Source organism: Phoxinus phoxinus (assembly GCF_949152265.1).
Source record: "Phoxinus phoxinus genome assembly, chromosome: 18".
Taxonomy (NCBI): Eukaryota; Metazoa; Chordata; class Actinopteri; order Cypriniformes; family Leuciscidae; genus Phoxinus; species Phoxinus phoxinus.
In genome coordinates this window covers 30524789-30546932 of record NC_136893.1, presented here as the reverse complement: position 1 = coordinate 30546932, position 22144 = coordinate 30524789, and the positions used below count along the sequence as shown (strand labels likewise).

Sequence of the window (22144 nt, the reverse complement as noted above, 5' to 3'; positions counted from 1 at the left end):
CAAAAGGTAGAAGCATAGAAGTGAGTGAATTTTTCCCAGATCTGGATAAGTTTGTCTCTTCTGTAATGTGGGCAAGGAAAAGTTGCGGTAATGATGAACTATCAGAACAGAAACGGTTTAGGTTAAAAAAACATATAACTGATATTCGGAAAAAGTTTAAGACAGGGAAAGGGAAAAAAAAAAGAGGAAAATACAACTAATCACTATGGCTAATATACATCTTTTTCTGATTGCTCTTTTTCTTATTCTTTCCCTTCATATGGAAACCTTACGTGTGGGATCCCTAAATGTTAATGGGATGAGGGATAAGAATAAAGCTGATACAGTGATGGAATTCATTAAGTTAAAGAAATTAGATGTTACTTTCTTACAAGAGACTCATAGTGATGTAAACAATGAGGTTGACTGGCGATTGTGGTGGAGGGATGAATGTGCGCTCACACATGGTACTAACCTGAGTGCAGGAACTGCTATTCTTTTTTCTCCCTCTATAAAAGCAAAAGTTTTGGGAAAAAGTGAAATTGAACCAGGAAGATGTTTAGCAGTTAAGGTTGCCTTAAATGGTTTTGTCTTTATGTTTGTGAGTGTATATGCACCTAATATAGGAGCTGAGAGAATACTTTTTTTTAATAAATTGAAAGTGTTTTTAGGAAAGCAGCAAGGTAATGCTTTTACTATCTTAGCTGGGGACTGGAACTGTACACTTAATGCGTTGCTTGATAGAAATGGAGAAGAACCCCATTTTCAGTCAGCTACAGTACTTGATAATGTTATTAAAACCTCTAATCTTACTGATATATGGAGAGAAAATAATCCCTCTGTTAAGCAATATACATGGGTAAAAGTTAGTGATGGGAGGATTTCAGCAGCACGACTAGATAGACTATACTTATCAAATAGTATGAAAAGTAGAATTATTCATACAGCCATTGTCCCCACATCCTTCACTGATCACAAATTAATCACTATTGACTGTAACTTGAATTCTAAGAGAAACAGAAGTGTTTACTGGCATTTTAATGTAAAACTGCTACAAGACAAGAGTTTTTGTGATTCTTTTAAACTTTTTTGGGAGACATGGAAAAAAGAGAAAATAAGATTTGATAATGTCACTCTTTGGTGGGAAGTTGGTAAAGCTCATATAAGGGATTTTTGTCAGCAGTTTACATCTCACTCTAATTTTTCTTTGAAACGGTCCCTGGAATGGCTTGAAAGAGAAATCCTTGCCATTGAAAAAAACATGATAGGAGATTTTTCTTCCAATGTAAATGAGTGGTCTGAGAAGAAATTAAAATTGAGCTCTATTTTAAATGAAAAGGTGAAAGGAGCTCTTGTGAGGAATAGATTCTTATCTATAAAGGATATGGACAGTCCCACCTCTTTTTTTTTCAATCTGGAACGCAAGAGTGTACAAGTTAATCAAATGTATAACCTGAAAAATGACAATGGACAATGTACATCTGAACCTGTGGAAATGCGCAGACTAGCAGTGAATTTTTATTCACAATTATACTCACCTGAGGACATAGACATTCCGACACAAAATGGATTCCTACAAGACCTTCCTTGTCTAAATGAAGAAGATAAACAAGCATTGGAGTCTGGATTAACTTTTGCGGAATTAAGTGAGGCCGTAACGGGTCTTTCGTCGGGTCGTACCCCAGGCATAGATGGACTTCCTAGTGAATTTTATAAGCATTTCTGGACAACATTTGGATCTGATTTATATGAGGTGCTTAAGGAATGTAATCGTACTGGGTTTCTACCTAAGAGCTGCCAACGGGCTGTTTTAACATTGCTTCCAAAAAAAGGTGATCTTACCCTGTTAAAGAACTGGAGACCTGTGGCAATTCTCTGCACTGACTATAAACTTTTATCAAAGTGCCTTGCCAACAGATTGAACAAAATATTGTTTAAAATAATACACAAAGATCAATCTTACTGTACAAAAGGCAGATGTATTGCTGACAACTTGCATTTAGTACGTGATGTTATTGATTATGCAATGTGTAACAATATTGATGTAGGAATACTGTCCCTTGATCAGGAGAAAGCTTTTGATCGTGTTGATCATCAATATCTTTTTAAAGTATTAGAAGCTTTTGGGATTGGAGAGAATTTTAGGAAAATGATAAAGTTGTTGTACAATAATGCAACATGTATGGTAAAGATAGCAGGAGGCTTGAGTGTCCCGGTTAAAGTACAGAGGGGTATCAGACAAGGATGCCCACTCTCTGGTCAGCTTTATAGCTTAGCTATAGAACCTCTTCTATGTAAATTAAGAGGGAGTTTAATGGGTTTGAAGGTACAAGGTGCTCTTTTGAATGATTATGTAAAAGTTTCGGCTTATGCTGATGATATTACTGTTGTTTTAAGGGATGTTAAAGATGTTCAGGTTTTAAAGGAGATTTTATTAAATTATGGTAAAGCCTCATCTGCAAAAGTAAACTGGTCAAAAAGTGATGCATTGTGGTGTGGTTTAGACCACAACACTCCAGCTCTCCCAGGTAATTTAAAATGGGGAAAATCTGGGTTAAAATATTTGGGGGTGTTTTTAGGAAGGGAGGATTATAAGAGACAAAATTGGGAGGGCCTGGTGGAGAAGGTGTGTGCTCGGTTGTCTTCCTGGCATTGGCTGCTACCACAGTTATCCTATAGGGGAAGAGCCCTGGTCTGCAACAACCTTGTAGCCTCAACGCTATGGCACAAAATGAACATTCTAGAACCTCCTGAAGATTTGGTTGGTAAAATCCAAAAACGTATAACAGACTTTTTTTGGTCCGGCAACCACTGGACAAAAGCATCAACTTTGTTTCTACCCAGACAAGAAGGAGGACAAGGACTAGTGGACATAAAAAGCAGAATTAAGACTTTCAGACTACAGACAGTGAAAAGATTCCTCTACGGAGTGGATGTAAGCTGGTCTGGAGTAGCTTGTGCCCTCCTCAGAAGAGCCGGAGGGATGGGGCTGGATAAACATTTGTTTCTCCTGGACTTTCAAAATGTTGAGTTGACTGGACTAACTTCTTTTTACCATTCAGTGTTTAAAGCCTGGAGGACTTTTAATATCTCAAGAGACATCACGGATGAGGGAGGTCTCTGGTCAAGGGAGGAACCCATAATGCACAATTCTATAGTGGATTCTGCAATTTTAAAATCACCATCGATGAGGAATCTACTAAAGGCTGCAGGAGTGGTAAAGATTGGACATTTAATAACTTCAGATGGATGGATGTCTCCTGAAATGCTAGCCTCCAAGATTGGGATAAAATCAATTCGTTGGGCACAAAGACTGTTAAATGAAATTCGTGAGAGTTTATCGATGGAATTTAAACGCAGTGTGGAAACAACCGATGAAGATATGGATTTAACTTTTCCTGAATTAAGAATAATTCCGGCTGTGGGTATTTTTGAAGAAAAGGAGGGGTCTTTGTTGACCTTCAAGACACCTGTACTGGACTGTTTCAGTAAAACTGAGAAGAAAGCACTGTACGTCACATGTGTAAAAGTTTCACACTCTCACTCTTTAGGAGGAGTTAAGGAGTCAAAATGGCAAGAGCTATTCGGATCGGGCTCTTCCCCGAAGGGTTGCTGGAGGGCCTTGTACAAGCCTCCCATTGAGAAAAGGTCTGGAGACCTTCAGTGGAGAGTTGTGCATGGGTTAATAGCTACTAACAGATACAGAGCACACCTCGATCCCCAGGTTCAGGAGGGATGTCCTTTTTGTGGGATGACTGAAACTGTTTTTCATTTATTTTTTCAATGTGGGAGGCTTGTGCCTTTATTTTCTCAATTAGAAGAATGGTGTACAGTTTTGGGAGAAGTGTTTTCACCCATGTTATTTATCTATGGACCAAAGTATAGCAAAAACAGAAAGCAGATCCATGTTTTGCTTAATTTTTTGTTTGGGCAGGTGAAGATGGGAATTTGGATTTCACGTAAAAGTAAAATAAATAATGTTGGGTCAACTGATGCAATGTTAGTTTTAAAAGGGTTAATTAAAACTAGATTAAAGGTGGAATATGCATACTATAATTTGGTTAAAGACCTGGAAACTTTTAACCACATCTGGGGAGTAAACCAGTGCATATGTGAATCAGATTTTGATGGTGCTTTACAAATTTATATTTAATTGTGCTATTGTCGTATTGTTCTTGTGCTATTTATTATTGTTCTTGTGCTATTTATTATTGTATGTTGTGTTTTAAATATTTTTTTAAATCAATGTGAGGTTTAGTTAAACCCTGAATATATGTAATAAAGGGGGGTTAAAAGTCAAAAGTCTCTGTCTCTCTCTCCCTCTCTCTCTGTCTCTCTCTCTTTCTCTCTGTCTCTCTCTGTCTCTCTCTCTCTCTCTCTCTGTCTCTCTCTGTCTCTCTCTCTCTCTCTCTCTCTCTCTCTCTCTCTGTCTCTCTCTCTCTGTCTCTCTCTCTCTCTCTCTCTCTCTCTGAAAGGCTCTATTAATAGAGGTGCTTCCACATTTCCCACTTGCATTCCTCTGCCGCCTGTGCAGAAGTCAGTGTTCGTTCCCTGCCGCCTTCTCTCTGCTTCTCTCAGAAGTACGACCTCTTACATCTGAAGCCGGGTTTGTGTTCGGACAGCTATTGGCCTGAGATCTGCTGGTGGAGTTCCTCGGGAGAGAGAGAGAGAGAGAGAGAGAGAGAGAGAGAGAGAGAGAGATAGAGAGAGAGAGAGACAGTCTCTGAGCACTAGAGCTGCTGTTGTGCTTTCGAATCCAGTGATGGTTGAGTTCGGCTCGTTGTGGACACGCATTCTTCCGCAGACATGTGGTGTTTGCAGTGCAACTCAGAGAAAACACAGTCTCTGCTTGAACTGGAGCTGGACAGCTGGTAAGACTGGACTATAATGGTGTTTGTGGGGAAGTGTTGAGGTCTGAACTAGTATTTTGACAATAAGTATGCCTTTATTAAAACTGTATGGCACTTAAGTCCAGATGATATGTTTATGCTGGAGTATTCAGGGAAGTGGCCGTTCTCAAGTCACTAATGGATTCAGAAAAGCAGTGGAATATGCAGTCATGTGTGTGTCTACCTACAGAAGCACACACACGATGTTGACCTGGTTTCACTGGGTCCTTTCACTCTCGGGTCTCTGTGGCACTGGTCCACTTGCTCTATATTTATGGGATGATCACATTAATGGAGGAGTTTTTTTAGCCCATCCAGCGGAGAGATCCAGTGTTACATGACAGTCCCTCTCCAACACAAGAGAAGAGACAGTGTGTAACTGAATATATATGGGTTATTTATTAGTCCGAGATGTCCTCAGCTGAAGTTAGACGTCGTATTGGAGGTTTTCGTGCAGAGGAGCACTTTAAAAGCTCATGTTATGGTTTATTCATAACGTCCACTGTTGTTGTGGAAGGTCTGTGCTTCTCTATTAAATATTGGAAGCTTCATTACGTAAGGATTTTCAAATTAAAGTTGCTGTTTGTTTTCTAACTTTAGTGGAGTTTGACTGGATTTGTCCTGTAGTGACGGACACGGGGCCTGAGCTTTCAGTTGTTGTGTAGTGTTTTACAGTGTCTCGTATGTCACATGTGCTGAGCCAGATAACAGAGAGATCAGCAGGGACCGGCTGCTTCCTCTGCTGGAGGACACACACACACACACACACACACACACACACACACACACACACCTCATTTCCTCTGCCAACGGTCAGCAAACTCTTTAACTCGAGACAGTCTCTCTGACAGTGCTGGTTATTTGATGTGTGTGTGATTCTTTTGATTGCCAGAGATTGTATCATCCAGTAATTCAGTGATCAACAGAAAGATGTCTTATATATACAGTAGAGGCTTCAGAGTATTACAACATTTAAGTTGAACTTTAAATGGCCAAATGTTATTGCATTAGAAAACAAAATACCAAAGCAAGTGGCATCCGTAACTAATTCTGCTAGAGATTTTCTCAGAACAGCCTTCACTTTTCAAAATCACTCTCGCACTGACTAACCAGTGTCAAGCAGATCCGTCCGTTCACACACACCAGAGTTCATCACAACACAGCTGCGGACGGACATGTTCTTACTAATGTCTGACAGCGTCACAGGCAGCATCTGCGTTTACATGGACCCTAATGATCCGATGGTAATCAGACTAGTAACACAGTAGAATAAAAGACTCGCGTGTAACCAGAATGAGTTGGACAAATCCGATTGTAAGTTCTACCAGAAAGACTCGGGAAGAGACTATCCTGGTGGTGTTGGGGAGGGGGGTAATTGTCTGAGACAACTCTGGGTGTGTGCATGTAAAAAAAAAACAAGTCTGATTTGAAGCTTATGACATATAAACACGCACACCAACCTGATCATTTATCAGCGTTCATGTTACACTACGTTTAGATTCAATGAATTCAGTCTTAAAGAATCAAAAGGTATGCATGTAAACGTAGCTATAGTTACAAGTTACAACACTATGGTACATAATCATACACACAAAAACAGATTCAGCGTTTCTCAAAATGAATAAAAACTCAGAATATTACGCAAACCTGCAGTAGTTAAATATGTTAAATAACACAAATATACTTTATTTACCAATGTCTTTGCTGCTGACCTTCGATAACCCAATTCCACCATATGAATCAGAAAAACATCACATTTGTGTCTTTTTAAAAAAAAATTATTGCTGAAGTAAGAGTTGACCTTTCTTCTCCTGCGTCCTCTTCTTCTGTGGTGCAGGACAGCAGTGGTCCTGGAAGGTTTACCGGCGCCCTCTGCTGTACAGGAGGGAATCTGCATCTCCAGTCTGAGGACTTTCAGTTCACTTCCGGTGTGAAAGGGTTTTTACATTTGACAAAATACAACTTTCTTAAAACAAGCAAACGCAGCCCATGTGAGAAAAAGTAATCCAAAAGTAACATAATGCATTCATTTCCATAAAAAGGAACGCAGTTAGTTACTTTTTTTAAGGAATAATGAAATAGTGTAATGTATTACTTTTAAAAGTGACTTTCCCCAACACTCGTCACAATTATTTATTTTTTCTTTCTTTAAATGGCAAATCAATTTCCATTTATTCTAGTTATCTAGTTCACTTTACTTTTACTGTTTGACTGGTTCATTCTTATGTCGTCTACAGTGAAACTGCACATGGGTCATCTGGTGTGCGGCGTGTTGTAGAACATATGGAAATCCACTTGAGACAACCGGCATGCGCACACACACACACACACACACACACACACACACACACACACACACACACACGGCTGAAATCTGCTCTTCATTACAGTGATGGACTCCCAAACTTCCCAAAGATTTTTCCCCTTTTCTCATCCACCTTTATTCACTTGGAATGCTGGAATCCTCCTGCTATTTGTCACACACCCAGCGGTGATGTTTCACACACACACACACACACACACACACACACACACACACACACACACACACACACACACACACACACACACACACACACACACACACACACACACACACACACTTAGTTTTGTTGGTATAAATTGATGTATGTAGGTTGGTTCAGTTATGTTAAATAATATTTTTGTATTGTGTCTCGCACTTTAAAGTTCACTGTTGTTCCCCTTATAACTAAATAAACATGCAATCCATACAAAACGCGACACTAATGCATTTTAAACCCTTTTATGTGGAGGTCAAAATTCAAAATGATGTGTTGATTGTTGCATTGAAAATTTTCAGTTGGTTAAACAACTAAAGCGTAAATGTAAAACTGCTGAACATTTTCAAGTCAAGTCATCTTCATTTATATAGCGCTGTTAACTCTACAGAGATAAACGTATAATTTAAGGTAACAGATTGTTTTGGCTTTATAGCGGTTCTTGAATAATGTTATTTTCCAGCTAAAGTTAGTTTTGATTGATTCACTTCCGTCGAAAGGATAATTTGTTATTAAATTAGAGACCGCTAAGACGACACCGTTCTCTCTACACAGACTTTACACGCGAACCTGTGAGAAACACTGATGGCGCTCACGTGTGCATCAAGAATTAATTCTATAGTTATGTGCGTTTGAATATATGTGCGCATGTTTGTAATTCTCTACAAACCAAGCCTTAAACTACTTGTCCTGCCTATAAATTTGATACAGAATTTTATTTTATCACTTCAGGGTAGGTACGCAAGCCGAATTTCCCCACGGTCCTTCCTCAGATCTGGATACGGCCTGGATCCGGCAGGCTGCGGAAAAACCTCGGGATAAACAAAGACACTAAAATTAGCGTAGATGCCATTCTTCTTATGATGTAACGAGTACATCAGGATTTACGGGAAGTGTTCCCGGTCCCGGCTGACCTAATCTATGCAGCCTAACATTGAGTTATAGAAGTCTATAATGCATTATGTGAATGCTAGGACAAAGAGATGCGTCTTTAATCTAGCTTTGAACTGACAGAGTGTGTCTGCTTCCCGGACAATGGTAGGAAGACTGTTCCAGAGTTTTGGTGCTAAATAGGAAAAGGATCTACCGCCAGCAGTCGATTTAGATATTCTAGGTATTATTAACTGGCCGGAATTTTGAGATCGCAGTAGACGTGAAGGACTATAATGCGTTAAGAGCTCGCTCAAGTACTGCGGAGCTAAACCATTTAGTGCTCTGTAAGTAATCAGCAATATTTTAAAATGTATACGATGTTTAATAGGCAGCCAATGCAGTGTTGACAGAACAGGGCTAATATGGTCATACTTCCTGGTTCTGGTAAGAACTCGAGCTGCTGCGTTTTGAACTAGCTGTAGTTTGTTTATTAAGCGTGCAGGGCAACCACCCAGTAGAGCATTACAATAATCTAGCCTTGAGGTCATAAACGCATGAACTAATTGTTCCGCATTTGTCAAGGGGAGTGTAATTTGGATAGATTTTTAAGATGGAAAAATGCGGTTTTACAGATACTAGACACGTGACTTTCAAATGAAAGATTGGTATCAAAGAGCACACCCAGGTTCCTAACCGACGACGAGGACTTAACAGAGCAGCCATCAAGTGTTAGACAGTACTCTAGGTTATTACGTGTGGAAGTTTTTGTCCAATAATTAGAATCTCTGTTTTTTCTGAATTTAGTAGTAGGAAATTACTAGTCATCCAATTTTTTATATCAGCTATGCATTCCGTTAATTTTGTGAATTGGTAGGTTTCGTCAGGTTTTGAAGAAATATACAGCTGAGTATCGTCGGCATAACAGTGAAAGCTAATTCCATGTTTCCTAATGATATCTCCTAATGGTAGCATGTACAGAGTGAACAGCAGCGGTCCTAGTACTGAGCCTTGTGGTACGCCATACTGAACTTGTGATTGATAAGACATCTCTTCATTTACTGCTACAAACTGATAACGGTCAGATAAGTATGATTTAAACCATGCTAGTGCAATTCCACTAATGCCAACATAATGTTCGAGTCTATTTAAAAGGATGTTGTGGTCAATGGTGTCAAATGCAGCACTAAGATCAAGTAACAAACTTTGTCCAGCTAAAGTTAGTTTTGATTGATTCACTTCCATCATTAGTTATTAACTTAGTTGTTAACACGACACCGTTCTAACAGAAAACCCTTAAAGCGGTGGTAAAATGCCCTTTTCACAAGATGTAAAATAAATCTCTGATGTCCCCAGAGTGTGTGTGTGTGTGTGTGTGTGTGTGTGTGTGTGTGTGTGTGTGTGTGTGTGTGTGTGTGTGTGTGTGTGTGTGTGTGAAGTTTTAGCACAAAATACCCCACAGATATTTTTATATAGCTTGTTAAAGTTGTCACTTTTTGAGGGTTTGCAAAAACGTGCAAAAAAATGGGTTTTTGTGCCTGGCCCTTTAAATGCAAATGAGCTGCTGCAGATTGTGTGTTAGCAGCTGCGATTACCTCACACACACACTAAAATGACAGAAACTGTTCTGTCTTTAATGTTAAAACGAGTCAGACAAAGATGGAGAGACTCAAGAAGAAGTGATAACATGTAGAAGCAACAGGATGTCTCTGAATGGTTAGTTGATGAGTTTCTTCAATTATCTTCAATTAGCATATTCTGTCATGGTAATCTATAAATCGCTCGTATAGGAACTGTTGTGAGATGCACACAGAGTGACTTTCTATTGCATGTGAAAAGATGGATGCTAAAGTTTGAGCTGACTCACAAATGTGCTCGACTACAGCAACTCTTCCTGTTCTCAACATGGACTGTGTTCAGGGGGCGCATGTCCTTCATCAGATCTGGATCCGGCGGACTGCGGTGAACCTCGGGATTAAGATTAAGATAAATCAAACATGATTTATCGTTTACACTAGATATTTTTACATTAAGCACCAACACTTCAAAATAATTATATTTACAACTAGATTTCTTAGTGGTTTTGAAAATATTACTATAAATTACAGCAACACCTCCTCCTTTGCGTTTCAGACGAGGTTCATGTTTATAACCGTAATCTTGTGGGGTTGACTCATTTAAAGCAATGTAATCGTTTGGTTTTAGCCAGGTTTCTGTCAAACACAGCACATCTAGGTTATAATCTGTAATCATATCATTAACTATTAGCGCTTTTGAAGTAAGAGATCGAATATTCAGCAACCCAAGCTTTATCATTTGCTCATCCATATTATATCTGTTTTTAATTTGTTGAACATCAATTACATTTTTAACCTTAGATGGGTTTGAACGGTTTTTGGATTTCCAAGTTCGGGGAACAGACACAGTCTCTATATGATGATATCTAGGTGAAAGAGTCTCTATATGATGATATCTAGGTGAGAGTCTCTATATGATGATATCTAGGTGAGAGTCTCTATATGATGATATCTAGGTGAGAGTCTCTATATGATGATATCTAGGTGAAAGAGTCTCTATATGATGATATCTAGGTGAAAGAGGCTCTATATGATGATATCTAGGTGAAAGAGGCTCTATATGATGATATCTAGGTGAAAGAGTCTCTATGTGATGATATCTAGGTGAAAGAGTCTCTATATGATGATATCTAGGTGAAAGAGTCTCTATATGATGATATCTAGGTGAAAGAGTCTCTATATGATGATATCTAGGTGAAAGAGTCTCTATATGATGATATCTAGGTGAAAGAGTCTCTATATGATGATATCTAGGTGAAAGAGTCTCTATATGATGATATCTAGGTGAAAGAGGCTCTATGTGATGGGATTTATCTGACCTTGGTGACGTGAGGCCGCTAGCAGACGGTCGGTTAAGCCAGTCTGACTGCTTCCTGACCTGAGGCCCAGATTGTCATGTCAATGCAGTAAGTCAACATAAAATGTAGACTCTTGACCTGGTATAGTGCTACACCTGATCGGTTGCTTTGTTTCCCATATTGATGGCAGTTTTATTTCTTATTTTATTTTGGTTGATTATCTGTTTAAATACTTAGGGCCCTATCATACACCCAGCGCAATGCAGCGGCAGGCGTGACAAGTGTGTTCTGCTAGTTTCAGCCTGACGCAGTTGTCACGTCCTGAGCCACGTCGTTTAAATAGCAAATGCATTTGCGCCCATCTGTGCCCCATGGGCTGCTGGTCTGAGAACCAGGTGTGTGTTCAGGAGCATTGTTGGCGCGTTGCTATTCTGAGGAACTGAAATAGACTGAGCCGTTGACCAACTGAACCTGCTCTAAAGTCAATGGCACAATATTGTTTTTGTTATTTAAAGAGCGTATAGTAATGTGCGCCTATAGACGGGTCCACAACACGCACACACTCTGCTTTTTATACACACACTCTGCTTATTACACACACAGGGATGAGCAGCAGCACACACACATGCCAAATAATAAAAATAAAAGGATTACATTGTAAAAGATTATTATTGTGTACATAAAGATATGGTGAATCCGGCTTGTCCCGTAGATGGTCTGCTTGCGCACTTTAACCTCGCGCTCGAACAGATCCGAGCTCTGGAGATCCGGCATGTTCAAGACCGAGACGGCAGAAAGCACCATTACAAAAGCACAACTTTTTGTTGTTATTGTGAGTTTAAAATAAATAAAAGTAGACCCTTTAAAGTGTGCATTACTCTTACCTGTATGACAGTAGAGTATTTTAAATGCAAGTGATGCACAGGCGCCTGTATGTCATGCAGTAAGCGCACACTCCCCACACAAACTCGTGGATATGCCCCTAATAATAGATACACATTTAGGTTAACTTTAGAGTGCGTGGACTTGTAAAGTTGCTGCTACTTAATCATTCAAGTGAGACGCCATATTTGAGGTCGATGAACGATAGGCAAATGTTTGGATTTCCTGCCGTTAGCGATCTGTCCGTTACAGCCACTTCCATCTGGAGTTTTTTCCCTAGGACTAACCGACTAATGAAATCTTAGTCTGTAGTCACATGGACTATTTTAACAGTGTCTTTACTACCTTTCTGGGCCTTGAAAGTGTCAATGACGTTGCTGTCTATGGAGGGATCAGAAAGTGTCGGATTTCATCAAAAATATCTTAATTTGTTATCTGAAGATTTGGAACGACATGAGGGTGACAGAATGTTCATTTTTGGGTGAACTAACCCTTTAACATATGATACACATAATGGCCATAGAGTTTCTCCAGCTAATTTTGATACAGATGATAAGAAACTACTTTGAGAAAATGGGAGCTGTCCCGTAACCTCGACACAGATTGCTCAGATGAGGAGAGAGGATATGCATGTGTCAGTCAGGGAATCATGAGCACCGTCTGCTTTCCCACTGAGCTCTGCTGTGCAACTCTGTCACGTGTCACCAAACAGGAAGCCGCTCTCGTTGAAAATGAATGGCATCCAGTTGCTTTGTCTGTGGTCATTTGAGTAATTTAAAACTGCTAAATGATCAACTAAATTTCCCTTAATAATATTTTGGATGCTGATCATTATTCTTCACATGTTACCGTCATCTCTAAATACGACAGACATCATCATCAGTAAATGCGAACTGTTCCTCATCTCACCCTCACTGATATGACATGCTTTCTACACTGAGTGCTGGCATGTGTGTGTGAACACTAGGTAGACTCGCCACCCGCGCGAGAGGAACGTGGCAGTGTTTGCCAGGACAGATGGTGCGTGAGATTCATCTCTAGAGATATTATGCAAGAACTGTGAATTTCACCACGACTGCATGTACTGTACGTGTGGACATGTATGTAAGTGTGTATTTGTGGACGTGACACTAGTCCTGCTGTCTTGGTCACTGAAATCTTCACCCTGTTGTCCTTTTATAATATGCTGACACACATCATAATTAGGAATAAACGATCCTGTACCATATACTTGTATTGAACAGTTGAGCCTGATAGCCAGCATTGATATTTCAACACCACCACTACTTACTCTCTAATGCTATTCTTATGACTAGGCTACCAGTATGTTTAAAGAAGGCATTTATTTAGCTAGGTACCATTCTGTTAAATTGATCAAGAAAATATTGAACTGAAGATGTGTAAAAGGCTTGTAATCAAAGATGATTGTAACTTAAAGCTGAGGAAGAATGAAGGTATGTAAGGATGAAGTACCACTAGTGTCAGCCTAATGTCAGCTTCACGAGAGCTGTGCTCCTACAGTCACTGTATTTCACCTGACTGCATAAAAAGGTGTGCTTGGTGTACATTAGAGGTCCGCCTCTCCTGTCTGTTGACTGTTGTGTGTACAGAGCTGCATGTGACTGCAGGCATGACTGCACTTCAACCCTGAAGCAGGAAGTTGCTTTTCTACATGATTTGAACAATCGATTTGCATGCAAGCGAGTGTGTGGCTCTACGTCAAGTGTGATGTGCTGGTTTGTAAATGATTGGTTTCATCAGAGCAGACTTTGGCTCTGTTCGGGAAACTGAGCTGACCTTTGAACTTGTGGATCACAATGTCAGATAAGCAGAAGAAACTGGACTTCTTTGGCAGGAGATCTTTCTTTGGACGACATTCACCTCGAAAAACTGCAGAGAGTAAGAGTTCGTGAGTAATGTTCATGTAAATATGGAAGGTATATGCTCTTACTGTGGTCTACAATCATGTAAATATACTGTAGGACACATGTCTGACGTGCAGTGTAAACAGGTCAACCGCCGTTACTTGTGCTGGGTAGATGTGCAGACCATCAGAAAACTTGATCACTTCAATATATTTAACAGAATTTGAACGAATCCGTTCTGGTTAGGCCTCTAAACAAAATGTAATTTTACCATAAATGTTTGTTTCAGTTATTCTCTGGGATACTTGAAGATTTTCAAACAAGTCTGCTATTAGAAGGATGTTTCCATTTATATATTCTTACTTTTCCCCCTCAGTTGTTGGATATTGACGTGAATTTATTATACATTTCCACCAAAAAACTACGTGTACCTGTGCAAACTCGCCAACACAATGCTAAGTTGTTGCTAGTTTTCCTTTTGGTGGCTGGAGGATTCTGGGAGGTTATTAAGTAGTTGCTTACTGGACCAAATGCAAATAGACCCAAACCAGAATATCGCTCTGATATTTTGGTTTGTCCATTCCTCAAGTTAAGCCCATGTTTTGTCTGATTGCTTTGAAAAGTAACACAGCTCTCGTTCACAAGCTGCATGATCTGTGTTGTCATCCAGGTCTCTGGGACAAACTGTGCAGGACCAAGTGTGAGCAATAATAATATTGATGCATTCCTTAGCAATTCCTTAGTCTTGGAAATCAGGCCATATGTGCTGTTCAAACGTTAACAGAGCGGAAATCAAGAAAGTAATCAGCAACAATCTCACAAGTGTTGAATATGAACAAAGTGAATGTGATGTTTTATAGCATGTCCATGCACTTCAACATATCTGTAGTGGCCGGAAAACCATCAGAAACACTGCATCTTATTCTACAAATGAGGAGGGGAACTCTTCTGATCAGGGAAGCACAGAACGGCTCTTGCTTTACACTGCGCTGCTTTTACATTGTTTACTATGTTAACGCTAGACGGATGTTTCTGGTTTAAACCAAAACAGGTTTAGTGTGAATGGGCTCTGGGATCGGTTCAGCATGAAAATGCAATCACAGTAGGCTATATTTAGTATATATGTATATCTCAGCTGGTACTAGGAATGTGACACTTGGTTTAACTTGAAGATCTTGGGTACGAGTGCATCTTTAGAGAGCACAGAGCAGTGTTTGCCAACCCTAGTCCTGGAGCCACACCAACAGCACACATTTTGGATATCTCCCTATTTGACCCACCGATTTCAGGTCTTGAAGTCTCTTCTAATGAGCTGATGAGTTCAGTCAGGTGTGCCTGATCGGGAAGAGTTTGAAAATGTGTACAATTGGTGTGCCTCTGGGAACAGGTTTGCGAAGCACTGACATAGAGATCTGCGAATGACTGTACACTTGGATGGATTCATCAACATTAGAAAGGGTAAGAAAAAAGGGTACACATTATTTTGATGGTCCACTTTAGACATTCTGCTAACTATACGTAGCTTTGCAACTACAGTACATGTCAACTAAATCTCATTTGAGTATTAGTAGACTGTTAGGTTAGGGTTAGCTTTTAGGGTTCGGGTTAGTAGAATAAGTTGACAGTATAAGTACTTGCAAAGTCAGTATAATGTCTGTTGGAGCATCACTATAAAGTGTTAGCAGATATTAAGCAGACAGTCTACTAATACTTGAATGACTGCTATTGACATGTAGTTACAAAGTTAGTAGAATGTCTAAAGTGGACTTTCGAAATAAAGTGTTACCAGAATTATTATTATTTTTCTCCATAAATAAGCACATGCTCTGAAGCCAGCAGAAAGTTTGCATGAGAACCTTGCAAACCTTGTTAGTAATTGAAACCCATTGTACCATGCCAATGTATTACATGTCTTGATTCCCTGTCTTGTCTAGTGTGGAGGGGAATATTCAAAACAGTGAGCCTGGCCCTTCCCTGGACACCAGCGTAGGATATGGCCGTGGCCCTGTCCCGCACAGTTCTTCCTTGAGTCCTGACCAGTTCGAGGGCTCAGTGTACAGCCACAGCATCCAGCCGGGCCCACAGCGCCCTCAGCGACCCAAACTCCAGCACTCTCAGTCTATCCTCCGCAAGCAGGCAGAGGAGGAGGCCATCAAACGCTCGCGCTCCCTCTCTGAGAGCTATGAGCTCTCCACAGACCTGCAGGACAAGAAGGTACAGTGTCATGGCTAATTAGATATACTGCATTTGTAGTTTCCGCAGTCATGAGCTTCACTAATGTTGTGTTTCGAACTGGACTCATCTTGTTTAACTCTAAATACTATTGTTTATGTGTGTTGTACCCCCTAATTAACCCTAATCACTTTGTTGTGATACCATCTAAAACTTATTTCCTGGTTTTCCCAGGTGGAAATGCTTGAGCGGAAATACGGGGGGCGTTTCATAACCCGCCATGCTGCACGCACCATCCAGACAGCTTTCCGCCGACACCAAATGAACAAGAACTTTGAACGCCTGCGGAGTTGCATGTCGGAGAACCGCATGTCCCGCAGGATTCTGTTGTCCAACATGAGGATGCAGTTTTCCTTTGAAGGAGCCGAGAAAGTCCACGGCTCTGTTTTTGAGGGGAAGCAAATGTCTCTCCTGGAGGATACCAGCCAAGTAGGAGCCATGGCTCAAGCTGGAGAGATGGTTCCTGTTATCTTGGAGGCCCCAGAACCTCAAAACGATTTAACAGATACAATCACAGAGCTAGAGGACACTTTCTCAAGGCAAGTAAAGTCATTGGCGGAGTCAATTGATGATGCACTGAACTGCCGTAGTCTACGCAGAGAGGAGATCCAGCCTGAACAAGCCGTTTGTCTGCGCCAGGAAGATGAGCTCCCTCCGCCTGATGAGCAGCACAAGCTGGACGAGATCTGCGACGTGACACTCTTCATCGACGAAGAGGAGCTCTCTCCACCGGTCCAGCCGTCCTGCTCCGCCGATCAGCCCTCCAGCACCCAGTCTGAGCCGTCCGGCGGCTCCTCGCTGGAGTACTGGTCCATGGGGGCCAAGGAGGACAGGGACACTAGCTACAGGAGCCCTCCGTCCCTCGAGGGCCAGGGGCCGCAGCTCTGCATGGACTTGCCCCTGTTGACCATTGAGCCGCCCAGTGACAGCTCAGCAGATACAAGCCATGGCTCGGGCCAGCCACAAAATAACCACGAGCGAACCGTAGCAGGCCCACAGGCCAGTCCCAAAAACATCTCACATGGACTACCTCCCAGAGTTCCCTTGCTTTCTCAAGACGAAGAGCCCCTTAGACACCGGCAGGTGGAGAGCCACCTTCCCACCAACGGCAACCGGCAGAGCAAGACCGAGTCAGACTTCTCAGATGGAGACAATGACAGTCTCAACAGCAATTCAAATTCCATAGACACAATAAACTCAGAATCCTCGTCTCGAGATAGTCTCAGCAAGCAGACCTACCACAAAGACACTCGCAACAGCTGGGACTCTCCGGCGTTCAGCAGCGATCTCGTGCGCAAACGACAATACCGCATTGGCCTCAACCTCTTCAATAAGTATGTATTTCAATGACATAATATTTACACAAAATACACATTTTATCGCCAGAAGAACTGAGTATGAAGGGAAGCTCTGGTTTGAGGTGCATATTATTTCTGTGTGAATGGGCTGAATTCTGTCATTGTATATATATATATATATAATATATATATATATATATATATATATATATATATATATATATATATATATATATATATAGTCAAGTCATTATTTATATAGCGCTTTTTACAATACAGATAGTTTCAAAGCAGCTTTACAGTGATAACAGGAACATAATGCAACAAAGATTGTTTTGGCTGTACATCAGATCTAGAAGAGAGACTGTCCAGCCCGAGTAAGTTTTTAATTGATTAATTTCTGTTTTCAAAATCAATAGTTATTAATTTAGAGGCCGTTTACACGACACTGTTGTCAACTGAAAACAGAAACTTTTAATGCGTTCTGGACATACAATTTACTCGACAACGGCGGTTTGGTGTTCTGTGAACGCAAACTTTGAAATAGATTTCAAAGTGCAAGGTTTTGAATGAGTTTTGAAAACGATACCATTATCATCTCTGTGTGAACATCAAAAACGCAAATCTGTGAAAACAGTGACGGCGCACATGCATACTACGTGTTTACTCTATAGGCATGAGCGTATGAATGCATAAGTCTCTTCAAAGTGACATTGCCAATTTGTCTGCCATGCATAATACAGTGTTTTTAGTTTTTAGTCGTTTCTGCGGATCCGTGTGAACGGGAAATATTGTCATAATAACGTTGACATCTGTACAGAGGAAAACACATGGGAAAATACATTCAGCTTTGGGTGCAAGAGGCAGTATTCCAGAAAACAGGTTATGTGACATACCCGGGTATGTTTATGGGTAAATAAGTGAATATCCTGAAAGTTACCTTCATTTTTGAAACCGAAAGCTGAGGTTATGTAGTAAACAGAGCAGATTACTCTCTGAACATAACCGGCTCCGGATCCAGGGTCGGCTCAGACGGGATGAAGAGGCTCCAGAACGCGAGGCAGATCCTTGGCCACAATATTATGTGTATTTTTTCTCACACATCTCACACCTCGTGGATCTGCCTTCAAACATTAGTTTTGTTGCGACGGATGTTTTCTATGCCATAATGCAGGGTTTTAGATGCCAAAGTATGATCCTCCTTGTGTGAGGGAACCCCATCCTAAAATGTAAAAGGCATCCGTGTAGTTTTGTGTAGAAGACCCAATTTACACTTTGAAAATGTATATTTTTATGTCCAAAATATTTTTTGGAAATATTTTTGTTTCTATCAAATTACATTATTATGTTTCTTTATCTACTCGTACTATTGTAATCTATTTTTTATTTGTTTTATTTAAGAACTTCCTTGCCGCCCCTGGGGGTCCCGGACCTCAGTTTGAAAACTACTGCTATAATGTAGTATTTCTATAATAAAAATACATATGTGATATCTTACCTTTCAAGCAAAGTGGAAACAAAATGACTAAACATAAAAAAAATCATCTTTGCAAGCGCAGACTGTGTAATGTGTACGAACACGAGTCAAAGATGAATCAAAATACTATTTATTAAACAAGCAGACAAATGTAAATGTAAATGTACTTTATTTATATAGCACCTTACATCGACCACTAGGTGAACCAAAGTGCTTTACAACAGATTAAACAACAGTTTAAAGCAACCACACATCAAAAACACAAGTAAAAAAATAAATAAATTAAAGAATAAATAAAATAAAATAAAAAATATGAACATGCCACCACACTACTAGGTACTAAAAGCCACTTTAAAAAGATGCGTTTTAAGTCTTGATTTAAAAAGGCCTAGATCAGTAACGATACGCATCTCACTGGGGAGCTTATTCCAGAGCTTAGGTCCAGAAACTGAAAAAGCGCGGTCTCCCCAGTGTTTAAGTTTTGACCTGGGCACTTCCAATATAAGCTGATTGGACGACCTTAACGTCCTACCATAATTACGAATGGTCAGCATATCTGATATGTAAGATGGGGCGAGGCCGTTAAGAGCTTTAAAAACAAACAATAAGATTTTAAAATGAATTCTAAAATGTACCGGGAGCCAATGGAGAGAATAAAGAATCGGAGTTATGTGATCTCGTTTTTTAGTGCTTGTTAACAGACGGGCAGCTGCATTTTGAACAAGTTGAAGACGGCCAACAGAGGACTGGGAGACACCGATATACAGGACATTGCAGTAGTCCAGTCTGGAGCTTATTAGAGCGTGAATAGCCTTCTCAAGGTCATGACGGTTTAAAAACGATTTTACCTTTGCCAGAAGGCGCAGTTGAAAAAAGCTCAACTTAACAACATTGTCAATCTGTTTGTTGAATTTAAAAGAACTATCAAAAATCACTCCTAAGTTCTTAACCGTCTGCCTGGCAGTTGGAAACCAGGGACCAAACCCGTTAGACACAGATTCTCCACATGTAACTATTCTTACAGAAGAACAAACACTTTTTTTCTGGTTCTCAGGAGGATATTATTCTGCTACTTTTCTTCCAAACCTATTACATCTCTTCTCTTCTATAATGTTTTCACTGCATTTCTTCTGCATGTCCAGTATCGGCTATAAAGATGGTGTTCATGAGGCTAACTGGAGCTGCTCCTCTGCTTCCAGAAAGCCGGAGAAGGGAGTGCAGTACCTGACGGAGCGGGGCTTTATCCCCGACACCCCCGTGGGAGTCGCACACTTCCTCCTGCAGAGGAAAGGCTTGAGCCGGCAGATGATCGGGGAGTTCCTGGGGAACCGGCAGAAACAGTTCAATAGGGATGTGTTAGAGTAAGTGTAAATGTAGCTTTTAGTTCTGCTGTGTTGAAAAAACTCTTTGTGCAAAACGCCACTTGCTGTACAGGTGTGTGTAGACGTGGCATGTGAAGGGGTGTGTGTGTGTGTGTTGCAGCTGTGTGGTGGATGAGCTGGACTTCTCCGGGATGGAGCTGGACGAGGCGCTGAGGAAGTTCCAGGCTCAGATCCGCGTTCAGGGAGAAGCGCAGAAGGTGGAGCGCCTGATCGAGGCCTACAGGTGCTTCATCTACTGCACTGAACATGCGTTTACACCTCTCAATTAGAAACCACACATAAACAAGGCAAAAAAGATAATCAAGCAGCCAAAGATGCTATAGCCCCTTATCAAGCGCCCGCTTATTTTTAATAGACATGAACATGCACATTCGGAACTTAAATGGTTGTAATTCAAGAATGCTTTGGAATATAGATGTAAGATTGGTCTTGTTTTAAAGAAGACATTTGGCAGATTTTTGTGGAAGTGAGATTTTTATAGAATTAAAAAAAGTTAAACAGAAAAAAAGTTATAGAAGTTTGAGTTTATGAAAATGTACAACGTTAAAAATTTTATTATTCATATTTTATATAAAATATATATTTTCAAAACCTGGTGGACTCTAAAACTGCAAAAAAAATCAAAGGCAAAATCTGAACAAGTTCAAATGTTAGGTTGATATCTCAAAGATGAGCGTTCAGTGAGATTTAGTTTGGGCGCAGTACCACACTTCTCCACTAGTGGACATCACTGCCCATATAAGGGCGCCTCCATCTCCATATGTTGTTTGAGTCTGAACCATTATTTTGACAATTTTCATACAATTTATGAAGTAGACATCCTATTCAGAAGTAGTGTTGGAAGTTTGGCAGATTTTGAAATGAACTCAACCTCTAAGAAACACAAGAAGATCACGTATGTGCATTATAGCTCGCTGCCACATCACTAATGCTGAATCTATTATTATTTTCTTTATATTCAAAACATTTTCAGACCTTTTTTTCTAAAAAGAATTGAATGGATGCTATCTTTTGAACTCTTGGCATGAAAACAAACTGAGGTTTCTACCATTCTTTCATGATTTTTCATGTTCATCACTATTTCAAAATAAAGGTCTGAACACGCCTCAGGAGTATGAACATATTCTTGTTGCAAATTGATAAATTACGGCTCCTCTGTCATGTATTTTAAGAATCAGTCACTAAATATGAAAACTAGAGATTGTAAGCTTTCAAATGATGATTAGTTTGTCAAGATTGGTTTAGGTTTAGTATAGGATATTACTGTTTTAAATATGTAATGGCTGATGCCAATATAAGGGGCTAGGCACTGTAGAAAGTAGAAAGATGAGGTTCATTGAATGATGTGTGTGTGTGTGTGTGTGTGTGTGTGTGTGTGTGTGTGTGTGTGTGTGTGTGTGTGTGTGTGTGTGTGTTTAGCCAGCGCTACTGCATCTGTAACGCTGATGTGGTCCGTCAGTTCAGAAACCCGGACACCATCTTCATCCTGGCGTTCGCCATCATCCTCCTCAACACAGACATGTACAGTCCCAACGTCAAGCTGGAGCGCAAGATGAAGCTGGAGGACTTCGTCAAGAACCTGCGAGGTTTGGACAGAAACTCTTCCTCTCGTCCATCGTGACACTTTACAATGAGCTTCATCAGTTCATGTATTACCGTAAAACTAATGCAGGAACTAACATGAACATGAGCAATACATTTGTTACTGTACTAGTTCATGTTAGTTCACCGTGCATTAACTAATGTTAACAGATACAACCTTTGGTTTTAATGACATAGTAGTAAAGGTTGAGATTAATACTAACTAAGATTAATAAATTGTTAGTTAGTATAACTAACTAATGAATATTGTTCATTCTTAGTTCATGTTAACTAA

The 22144-nt window shown here is 40.2% G+C and overlaps 1 protein-coding gene across 6 annotated transcripts in view; it reads left to right on the top strand.

The window, feature by feature from the left end:
• Positions 1 to 4515: 4515 nt before the first annotated feature.
• The window catches only part of iqsec1a (IQ motif and Sec7 domain ArfGEF 1a), a 34499-nt gene continuing 16870 nt past the window's right edge, over positions 4516 to 22144 (top strand). The window contains exons 1-6 of one of the 6 annotated variants that reach the window (XM_079589166.1): positions 4516 to 4850; positions 15814 to 16093; positions 16286 to 17445; positions 20029 to 20247; positions 20369 to 20491; positions 21688 to 21854. In XM_079589166.1, the coding sequence (XP_079445292.1) occupies positions 4786 to 4850; positions 15814 to 16093; positions 16286 to 17445; positions 20029 to 20247; positions 20369 to 20491; positions 21688 to 21854 (2014 nt within the window). In that variant the 5' untranslated portion in view covers positions 4516 to 4785. Of the gene's footprint in view, positions 4851 to 13706; positions 13924 to 15813; positions 16094 to 16285; positions 17446 to 20028; positions 20248 to 20368; positions 20492 to 21687; positions 21855 to 22144 lie in introns of those variants that run through there. The other 5 variants (XR_013794927.1, XM_079589164.1, XM_079589165.1 and 2 more) reach the window with 5 other exon arrangements.